Source organism: Euprymna scolopes, chromosome 43, assembly GCF_053919585.1.
Source record: "Euprymna scolopes isolate OS-2025 chromosome 43, ASM5391958v1, whole genome shotgun sequence".
Lineage (NCBI taxonomy): Eukaryota > Metazoa > Mollusca > Cephalopoda > Sepiida > Sepiolidae > Euprymna > Euprymna scolopes.
In genome coordinates, this window is record NC_136524.1 from 61075347 (window position 1) to 61087182 (window position 11836).

The following is an 11836-nucleotide window of genomic DNA, read 5'->3' on the forward strand; positions in this document are numbered from 1 at the left end:
TAGAAATCTGTACCAGTTTACAAGAATTGTGGTGAAAAAAACGGATCCATTAAATTATCACCCCATTAGCCTCCTCCCTCGTTTCACCAAAATATTTGAGTCCTTAATTAATCAAGCTCTAGTCCACCACCTTACAGCTGCTAAACTTCTGTCCAACCAACAGTATGGATTTAGTCATACAAATATCTGTGCATGAGGTCGCCAAGCTAATCGAGAACCTTGATTCCAGTAAAGCAACTGGCCCTGATGGCATCGCAATTATAGTGTTAAAAAAGCTTCAACCAGAACTTGCTCCCATACTTACGAAACTGTTTAAGCATTGCCTTAAGGAGAAGTGCTTTCCGACTCCCTGGAAAACCTCATCAGTAGGCCCTGTATTTAAGAATTCAGGTGATAAGTCATCTCCCTCTCAGTACAGACCAATAAGTCTCCTGTGTGTTATGAGTAAGTTGCTGGAATTCATATTAAATAGAGAAATAGTCAACCACCTCAGCAGAAATAACCTTCTTAGTGACACACAATATGGTTTCCGTTCTGCAAGATCTACCGCAGATGTGCTAATGATTTATATCTCACAGGATTAGTGAATCTCTTGACAAAGGCTTCCTTTCTAGGACAATTGCTCTTGACATATCAAAGGCCTTCGACAAGGTATGGCATAAGGGCCTACTTCACAAGATTTCCAGCTACGGTATAGCTGGAAATGTTTTCTCAATCATTAAATCATTTCTCTCCGATAGGCTCATAAGAGTAGTGGTCGATGGACAAAAATCAGAGGCCTTTAGTATTAATGCTGGAGTCCCTCAAGGGTCAATCCTGGGCCCAACTCTCTTCCTGATCTACATTAATGATCTCCCTAAACACATACTTAAATCATTCGTTGACATCTATGCTGATGACACGACCATCTACGGCAACACATCAACGGCTGTAAATGACAAAGTTCTCTCTGATTCTCTCTCCTCTGATCTCGAGCACGTGGTTCAGTGGGGAAGACGTAGCTGGTTACCTTTAATGCATCTAAAAACAAACTTTTATCTTTACATCATCAACGCTCTGATCCCCATCTGGCATCTCGTCTAGGAGAAGCCCCATGTTTTGACAAGCTTCTGGGGTTGTCCTTTGCTCCTGATCTGAAATGGAACACGTACATCAAGTCTGTTGCCAAGGTCGCTGGAAAGATGGTGGGATCCTTCTACCACTCCAGAAGATATCTCACTACTGATGCAATTCTCTATCTATATAAAAGCCAAGTACGTCCAAGGATGGAATACTGCTGCCATATCTGGGCAGGAGCTGCTAAAAACAGCCTATCCTGCCTTGACAGAGTACAAAATAGACTTCATGGCTTAGTGGGGGATGCCCTTTTCTCTTCCCTGCAACCTCTCTCCCACAGAAGAGACGTTACAAGCCTATCCTTGTTTTATCATTATTTCCATGGCAGGTGCTCATCTGAACTCCAATCTCTGGTCCCCCCTCGCCAATCTTTCACGTAAAACACCCGTCTAGCTGAATCCACTGTGAAAAATTTCCCCCACTCTTTATCTGTGCCTAAATCAAAACGTAGATTCCATGAACAAAGCTTCTTTCTTAGAACTGCACGCCTGTGGAACTCTGTTCTGTCTGCCTGCTTCCCACCTGAAAAATTCCTAATGAACCGCCCCCTTAAGTAAACACTTCATTAAATCTCCACACTAACGTACTGTACTTGCAATAACCCTTATCCCTGAGTAGTTTCCGGGCCTTGATAAGTGGTGACCACCGTGTCAAAAAAAAAGAAGAAAAGTCGTTTGTTCTACTGAAGATATCCTAACTGTAATCTCTGAACATATATACCATGTATTGGATAAGGCAGAGAAGGCTAGGGCAGTGCCGGTTCAAATCTTTCAACCTGCACTGATAATTCCTGAAAGGATGAAACACTTGTGTCAGTAGATATTAAAAATAATTATATATATATATATATATATATATATATATATATATATATTATTTTTAAAATGTAATTAAATAAAATAAAATAAAATAAAATAATATACATGCCGCTCCCCATGTGGGGGTACCAAATTGGTTAAAGGGAAAATTATTCCCAGCTCGCATTTAGGTAAAAATGCGCTTTCATAAATAATTGAATTCATTACAAACATATCGCTAAAACCAAAACAAACAACATTTATATATATATATATATATATATATATATATATATATATATATATATATATATACTTCAGAATAGTTTTTATTTAACAATCAGTTGTTGTGGAAACGTGAGATTGTAAAGTTTACAAACTATTACTGGCAGTAACATTCTATAAGTTATCCCATCTAAATAAGACGTCTAATGAAAAGGATTCCACCAGACTTTGAATTATTATCGCTGGATCCACCGACAAATTTATACAAGTACTTGCCCTATTCCGATATCTACACAGCTATGCGGATTACCCAATATATAACTTGGACCTTATTACCAAACGGATGTAAAGAACGCATAACATGGATTTTACCAAGCTGGATCTAAAAAAAACATTCATATCCTTTTTCTGCAAATCCTCCTGCTACAGGACTTCTGATAAAAGAAAAACTACTTCATAAAAGAAAAACTACTTCATTTACTCACATAAAATTAATATACGAAAGTATAGATTTATGTGTAAACTTTAAGTATTTACTTCAAAAGTGCTCAATACGTAGGTAGAGCTAGTTAGTAATTTATAAAATATATATGGCGATTAAGCTACACTGAATAGTGTAGCTTAATCGCCATATATATTTTATAAATTACTATATATATATATATATATATATATATATATATATACATATATATACATATATATATATATATATATACATATATACACACACATATATATATATATATATACATATATACACACACATATATATATATATATACATATATACACACACATATATATATATATATATATATATATATATATATATATATATATATATATATATATATATATATAAGAAAGAAAATTAAAACTGTAAGTTGAACTTTACAATTATCAAATAGTAAATCTTTAACAAAGCAAAACTTCTCAAGATAAGAAAAGCTCAACACTATTAAGAGGAGCAAACAATAATATTAAATGAAAGATGAGGAATTAAAGTTATATATAATTTTATTATATCATCAGAGCAATAAGGAAAAGTTAAGGAGAAACGTTTTCTTAATTTCTCCTTACTTTTTCTTAATGTTCTGATAATATAATAAAATTATATATAACTTTTACTCCTCATCTTTCATTTAATAGTATATTTATGTGTGTGTGTGTGTGGGGGGGTATCGGCCGTTGCTAAAAAGTAATAGATGACGTTTTGTTATTGATCAATTTTATGGCGGGAAAAATACGCGTGTCGTAATATTTTAATCCCATAATTCCTCATTACGTAGTTTACATCCGGTTGTTTCGTCCTATTTAAAAGAATATCTTTCATATTATAACAATGCCGATGACAATTGAAAGTTAAAACACTGTTCATTTTTTTTTTTTTCTGAATTTCATCTTCACCTTGCAAAATTAGTCTCCACCCAGCTTTTTATTTTTTTGGGGGAACAACAAAGAAAGCAAGACAACATGGCTAAACGCGATTGTCCATTTGTTGATTATCCACGCGAACGGAAATTGTTGATTACCTCGAAAATGATAGAAAAAGAATTGGCACATCACATGGAAGAAATTTACGGTAAATAAAGTATTTTATTTTGCTTTCTCATCTGAAAAGAACGTACTTTTTGGGTTTTTTTTTTTTTTTTTTTTTTTTGTAAATTTTTTAACTATTAACATTGTTTTGGCGAACTTCATAAAGAAATGCCTGCACGTCTGTTTTTGCAACGCTAATATAGACGTTTCCCAATAACTTATTGCATAAAAGCCTTTTTCTTTATTTACGAAGCATAGTCGTAATATATTAATATATAAAGTGAATTGACCTTGTTATATATATATATATATATATATATATATATATAAGGTGTCTTGAAATATTGTCTAGCAGCGGTGTTTTATGTATTTATTCTTTTTAACATTAGTTTTTGTTTTCATACATTTTCAAATCAAATAATCAGCGACCCCCCCCCCAGCTTTATTCTTGTTTCTCCGTATCTACTTGCCTCCAGGCGTACATTAGACACAAAATGAGGTGGATTGGGACAATTTTGTACTTTTGAGTTTAGCTGTTTATGCACTTGTGCTACCATGCTATTTTTTAAAATAGTATTTTCAAGTTTTACGATTTTTTTTTTTTTTTTTTTTTTTTTTACATAGGCATGCATCACCACTTATCAAGGCCTTGAGGCCACTAGAAGATAAGGGTTAAAGCATGTACAGTAGACATTTGGACAAAGTAATCGTTAGTAATGGAAATTTAGGGTTTGTATTACTGTACACATAGATTCGAAAAAGTTATCAAAAAACAAATATATAACGAATAAATGTTATCAAAGGCAAGATAAGTTACTTTTCTACCAAACTGGATATAATTTTCGTGTTTTTATTCAATTTAACATGTTTATTCAGCTCGAAAACCATACAGTGTTTAGCGATGTATTGGAAAATTCAAAATGGCGGCCGACTCTCTCTTTAACACGGTAAGTTCGGGAAAAGGTGTTATGAATAATAAACTAGACAAAATGCTATTAAAAAAACCACCGAATATATGTCAACCTATGTCACGGTAATATATATTGTTAGTTTCTAACAGTATTTTGTCTAGTTTTATATTTATAGCATCTTTTCCCTAACTTACTGTGTTAAAGAGTCGGGCGCCATTTTGAATTTTCCAATACATCTGTAAACACAGTATGTTTTTCGAGCTGAATAAACATTTTACATTAAATAAAAACACTGAAGACATATCCAGTTGCCTTTGATAACATTTATTTGCTTTATATTTGTTTGACAACTTGGGTTTGTATTACTGTACACAACACATAGATTCGAAAAAGTTATCAAAAAACAAATATATAACAAATGTTATCAAAGGCAAGATAAGTTACTTTTCTGCCAAACTGGATATATTTTTCGTGTTTTTATTCAATGTAACGTGTTTATTCAGCTCGAAAACTATAGTGTTTACCGATGTATTGGAAAATTCAAGATGGCGTCTGATTCTCTCTTTAACACAGTAAGTTTGGAAAAAGGTGTTATAAATAAAAAACTATGGAAAATACTATTAAAAACCCGCCGACTATATGTCAACCTATGTCACGGTAACATATAGTGAGCGAATTTTTAGCAGTATTTTATCCAGTTTTTTTATTTATAACACCTTTTCCCAAACTTACCGTGTTAAAGAGAGAATCAGACGCCATCTTGAATTTTCTAATACATCGGTAAACACTAGTTTTCGAGCTGAATAAACACGTTACATTGAATAAAAACACGAAAAATATATCCAGTTTGGTAGAAAAGTAACTTATCTTGCCTTTGATAACGTTTATTTGTTATATTTGTTTTTTGACAACTTTTTCGAATCTGTGTACAGTAATACAAACCCAAAACTTGGGTACTCCTTGGGCGTTGAGTTACATGGTGACCAGCAGAAAAAATAATAGTCGCTCCCTTAGTCCCCCCCCTCCTAGTCAAGCCTGACGCATGCGCACGTGACATTTTTTTTATTTACTGATGTTGCCGTTGTACCTAAACGATTATTTGTCACTTTTACAAACATTTATTTGTTTTGAAAAGTTTTACTCTTTATGAATATTAAAAGAAAAAGTTGCTAAAAATTTAATTTCTCGTTTTTGCAAATATTTAAATTTCTTTTTAAATGACTGTTATCGATATTTTTTTTTTTTTTTTTTTTTTTGAAATAGTAGTTGCAGATGTGTATGCTGACAACAAATATCAGTTAAATTTTGCAAACCCGAAGTTTACAAAAACGTTTTGTTTTCGCACTATTCAACAATTTGTTCATCCGCATGTAAATTAAAAATTGTAAAAGTGAGAAATTATCAGTAAGTGAGTTTTTTTTTTTTTTTTTTTTTTTTTTTTTACACATTAGGTCCACCTCCAAATGTTAAGAACGGTTTTCAGAATAAACACTCTCAATTTCTCCATGTTAACAACGGATTTCTGAATAAACACCCTTTGGATGGGGGGAATATTTACAAAATTTAACTGATATTTTTTGTCAACATACCCATCCGCAAATACTATTAAAAAAAAAAAAAAAAAAAAAAGTCGATAAAAGTCATTTAAAATTTTTTAAATCAAATGTTTGTATAAGTGAGAAATTGTTAAATGTTTAGTAACATTTTTCTTTTAACATTCATAAAGAATTACTAAACATTAATGTCTCACTTTTACAGACATTTGTTAAATTTCTTTTTAAATGACGATTTTTATCGACTTTTTTTTTTTTTTTTTTTTTTTTTTTTTTTTTTTTTTTATCTGTGGATGGGTAAAAAATGAAAGATAACTAAACCATTTACTGATAATTTCTCACTTTTACAAATTAACAAATGTTATCAAAGTCAAGATTTTATTTTTTTTATTACATTTTCAGTGAAAATGATTTTCACCCCCAAACAAGGCACATTGTCACTGGTGTAGTGGGCTACTATCAGGGGCAGCAACTACTGGGGCACTGTTGGGATTTGGGCAGCAAGATGTCGATTCACGTTACACTTGAACTTCTGCATGTCAGTACAGTTGGAAGCAGGAACCTGAAATGGAATTCCAGAGTCTAGCGGTTCTGGGGAAGAAACTACTGGAGTACAAAGATCTTTTACATCTAGGGATCTCTACAGTGTGGGGTTGGGATTTAGCTGCCTGTCGAGGGTGTCTACGTCGTGGGGGCACAAGTGTCTGCAGTTCGTCAGAGCATTCACCATTAAAATACTTGTAGAACAGGCAGAGGAGGGATGCAACGTTTCGTCGATGGGACAGAGGCCGAAGCTTAGATGCCAGTTCAGCAGGCAAATTATCAGTAAATGGTTTAGTTATTTTTTTTATTTTTTTCGTTTTTTTTTTTTATCCATCCGCAAATGCTATTAAAAAAACATGTTCGTAAAAGTGAGACATTAATAAATGGTTAGTAACTTTTCTTTTAATATTCATAAAGAGTAAAACTTTTTCAAAATAATGTGACAAATAATCGTTTGGTTACTACGACAACGTCAGTAAATAAATGTTACGTGCGCTTACTTGCGTCAGAAAGGGAGCGACGCCTATTTTTTTTTTTTTTTTTTTTTTTTTTCCCCATGCTGGTCGCCATGGAACTCAACGCCCAATGAGTACTTGATTATTATTATTTCAGCACGGTAACACTAGTGCATAAAGTACCGTTTAGTTAAACTAAACCGACTTTTGCCGAACTAAACCTAAAATTTAGGGTTAAAAACAAAGTACCTGCTGTTCGGTACTTTTGAACTTCACGTACCGGATTCTGGCGTAAACAGCCGGAATATGCCGAGCGTCGATCAAATTTTAAAATGCTAGGAAACTAACAAAAGCATTTAGCGGATACTAATTACAATGGAAAAACAATGAAACAATATAACAACTTGCCGTAAATTTCATGCATAATTTTTTCTTTTTTTTTTTTTTTTTTTTGTCTTAAAAAGAAATAGAAATATTTTTTATCTTAACAAAATTATAAGGAAAAAATTTTTTTTTTTTTTTTTTTAAAGAAAGTCATCTTAAAGATTTTGATGGGTCGTCCCCTTAATTCGGTTTACCAATTTCGATTACTAAGATATCTTCCCATTGACTTCTGTAAACTCATTGTTCCTTTGTATAAAAAAAGGAATTGCTGACATTTTTAGAGTTAAATTTATGCCATAATTAAAAACTTTTCCAATTCATTAAAAGTCGTCTGCTTCGATTTTTATTGGCTAAGCGAAGCGCGTTTGTTTTTGTTGATCAATTTTATCAGCGCTTGGCATTTTCCGGTTGTTTATATCAGTTACAAGATAAATTTCAAAATCATAAGTCGTCAAAATGTCAAAAAAAAAATTTAATGGACTTATTTTTGACACCAGTTCAAATTTTTGATTTCATGTTTAGTAGCCATGACTGAAGGAAATATTTCTATTTAACCAAATATTTTATCAAACGGTCCAAATATTTTAAATTCAGGATTTTTTTTTCTCCCCTTCCCCTTAATGAGTTAAAACTTATGAAGATTAAGTGCTGATTGGTATCCGTTTAATAACAAACATGAGAGAATGGAAAACGATAAGTAATGAATAAATTTTAATTGTTTATGTGGATACTGGTTAATGTTTCCAGCCATTGTTTGATATTGAATTTGAAGACGACCATGTTGTAGCCTGCAGGGAAGCACTCCACAGATGCGATTTTCTTGGAAAGAAAATCTGTACTCATGCAGAGAGTGATCCGTGCTGAAATGTTATTTAAAAGCCATTCTTAACATGGGGAGGGTATTTTGTACCTGTTCTGTTCTATTTTGACGACTTATGATTTTGAAATTTATCTTGTAACTGATATAAACAACCGGAAAATGCCAAGCGCTGATAAAATTGATCAACAACCTTACAATTGAATAATAATAAAAAAAACTTTAATTAAACTTGGAAATACGATTTAAAAAAAAACAGTGCAGATCACTCTGTGCATAAGCACCAGAAAATGTGTTCATAGAAATTTCTGACACAAAGGACTAAAGTTTTAGTAATGCTTTCTGTAGCAGAAGAGATAAAGTATAATGTTCTAGCAAATACATTATGAACTTCTAACACGAGTCTGGTTTACTCGGGGCTTTTGCACTGGGGTTAAAATAAGGCATAGTTCTGTTCAGTTCTGGGAGGCTTTCCTCTTTCTGGAGAGGATTTATTTATTAATGGTTACCTAAAGCGCCCCCCCCCCTACCATGAAAGCCAATAGTTTGATCACATAACATTTCATAGTGCACCCTGGGGAAAAAAACTTAGATCACCTTACCTACTCACCCACGTTAAACATGATCGTTTTCAAACAAATCATTGAACTGCCCTCTTAAATAATGGAATTTTGGCCAATCACCACCATCATTGTCAATCATGGTGTTGTCTTCTAGTCCAGCTGATACTCATTTCAGCTTTATCGTTGAGTAACTTTTGGGCCTTGATAGTGACATTTTTTAACTAATAAAGGATCTCTTCATCGAATAGAAAAACCTATTTTAACATGTAATGTTAAACTTTTTCTTTTTTTTTTTTTTTTAATTCATGCTTAGCTATGATATATTCTTGTTTTTGCAGAAAGAACCAGGAAGATGCTTTTCAGTGGTGCATCGAAGAATAATCTAGATAAAAACTGCAATATGGTCAAATCACTACCACCAATCATTGACCTTGAAATACAAGATGAAGAACAAGATAATCAGCCGCAAATTCTGAAAGGCCAGTGTCAGCTCAGCTTTAATGGAAAGTTAATTCCATATGAGAAGGCTACTTGGAAAAATGGACAAGTTAATTAAACTTTTACCTTTTTGTTTTTCAGTTTTTTTTTTTTTTGTTTTTGTTTTTTTTTGGGTTTTTTTTAAACCAAACTGAAACTCCCATCTACTTAAACTAAAAAAACAAAAACAAAAAATTATTAGACGGATTCATACACAGAATATGAATACATTTATGTATATAAATAAAATGGCTGGGAGGGGTATTTTATTTTGTAAATTGTCTTTCATCCAACATTTATCAGGAGTAACTTTTAAGTAACATTTAAAGTATTCATGTTCTTTGGCCTTTTGACTAGGAGCAAAGTGTAGTATCTGTTATGATACTACATTTTGCCTTTTCTGACCTGGAGAAATCTTTCTAGATTGAGGCAATTTTTGTGTTCCTATCCAGAGTGCCTCTTTTTGGGGAGCTGGATTTTCCCCACATTAAAAACTGGCCTTTGTGTCTAACACTGCTTTCATGGAGAGGCAAGTAAATGGGAACATTAAATATGAATTCATTCAATTTTGGTGACTTTTTTTTTTTATGATAGTACATCTGTTTGATGCAACTAGGAAAAAGAAACCGGTTGAGTTAAGATGGTTGCAAGGGGAAACCAATGCCACCAAAAGAGGCAGAAGAACTAATAACAAAATTGTCCATAAAATATTCAAAGAATTAACAAATTTCCTCTGTTTACACAACTGAGGGAACGTAAATAATCTCTTCACTTTTTAATGAAAAGGTGATTGCGCATCATTCAAGGTCTTAAAGGAGTCGCCGTACCTGTAGTAGTATTGAGTAAATGTTGGTAGTTAGCTGTTTCTGATAAAGAGCCAAATGAGGGCAACCAAGCATAACGGTCTATTGTTAATCTTAGGACAAGTGACAGTCTGTCTCTATTTCATTGAACATGAACCAGTAATGAGTTCTTTATTGTAGACATGTTATGTTTTTAAGCTGGCCATTTCACAACCTTCTCCAATCCCAGTGGAATTGAATTGATAGTTTTGTCAATGTTTGATTTCGAAATATTCTGTTTCTAATTAAAATTAAGGTTCATCACTTTTTCCCCTCTAAAATCTTATGCCAAGCCAAAAATTTCACAAAATGGCTAAATAGTACTGTGAAGGTTAGTTGTTTTTTATTTTATTTATTTTATTGTCGGTTTTAAATATCTTTAGTTCCTTGATCATGCTTAGGTGTCCCTCCTAGAGATAGACGTGGTTGCTCTCAAATGGATCTTCTTTTAAAGAGTTCAGTAGAACTCCTTCATTAACAATTTTTTTTTTTTGTCTCCTCACAAAATTGTAAATAGTCATCTTTCATCATTAGGTTTGTTATAACTCATTAAAACCATAATAAAATAAACAGTGGGTGACCGAAAATATCCCTTCATTTATATTAATTCATTGCCATTGTGCCTAATTTTTTTAATGCAATAAAATGTTAACCTCCTCCCATTCCATAACCATCATTTTTTTCAACCACACAAATGTTTGTTGGCCAATATTAACTTTATTGGATTTGTTGATTTCATTTCTTTCAAAGATTTAGTTTTTACGCTTTTTTTTTTTTTTTTTTTTTTTGTTAGTCGAATTGAAAAGCTTGTAAATATCGGTGTTTATAGCTTTAGTTTTTCTAACTATGCAAATGATTTTTTTTTTTTTTTTTTTTGTGGATTTGTTTATAGTAAATATGCATTCTGATGTACAGATTAATTTATTTTTTTTTTAAGTAAAAATAAAATTTTGTTAAAATATGCTGTCTCTTATTTTATGATTTTTAATTAATTTTTTATTTATGCATTTTTTATTTTTTTACAAATACATTTTATTTCTCTTATGAAAAGGAAAAAAAAAAATGCCAGCTTCGATATTTTTTTAGAAATGACAAGCATTGGGCAAAAGTTTTCTACTTTTCATTCACTTGACTAAAAGGCTAACCAAATCAGAAACCATATGTGGCATACTCAGGCAGGCAACACATGACTCGTACTTAACTTATTTCTACACAAGCTTGCCACTTGTATCCACCTGTTATTCAAGTACTGAATACTACACTTTGATCTTATGCAAAGAAATATAAAAGATTTTGTCTTAATTTTTAAATGATTGAAATGATTCAATTGGAAATTATTAATGTGAGTGAGTAGTGCAGTATCAAATCTGTTGCCATAAATGTTCTCCAAGGAATTATCTCCTCCTTAAGGAGTTGGTGAATCTTAAAGTATTGCATGCTCTCTTTGTAATAGGGAGTGGTGTAGCAACTGTTATTGCCATGCCATTCTTTCAGACGTAGCCACCTCCTATTTATTTTATTTTTTGGGGGAGGGGGTGTTACCTCTTTTCAGGATAGTATATGTTCATTCCTTATGAAGCCATTCTCACAAATAACTTTTGGATGGGGGAG

The 11836-nt window shown here is 32.3% G+C and overlaps 1 protein-coding gene across 1 annotated transcript; it reads left to right on the forward strand.

Moving 5' to 3' along the window:
• The first annotated feature begins 3428 nt into the window (after positions 1-3428).
• LOC145268361 (uncharacterized) lies at positions 3429-11186 on the forward strand. The gene is made up of 2 exons (XM_080123892.1): positions 3429-3723; positions 9245-11186. Exons 1-2 carry the CDS (start codon positions 3615-3617, stop codon positions 9460-9462), a joined length of 327 nt encoding a protein of 108 aa, XP_079980018.1. The 5' UTR covers positions 3429-3614; the 3' UTR covers positions 9463-11186.
• The last annotated feature ends 650 nt before the right edge of the window (positions 11187-11836 follow it).

Excerpts from the sequence above, each read along its gene's own strand:
- LOC145268361 (XM_080123892.1), top strand. The coding sequence starts at position 3,615 with ATGGCTAAACGCGATTGTCCATTTGTTGATTATCCACGCGAACGGAAA. Across the intron at positions 3,724-9,244 it reads TCACATGGAAGAAATTTACG|AAAGAACCAGGAAGATGCTT; the intron begins GTAAATAAAGTA and ends TTGTTTTTGCAG.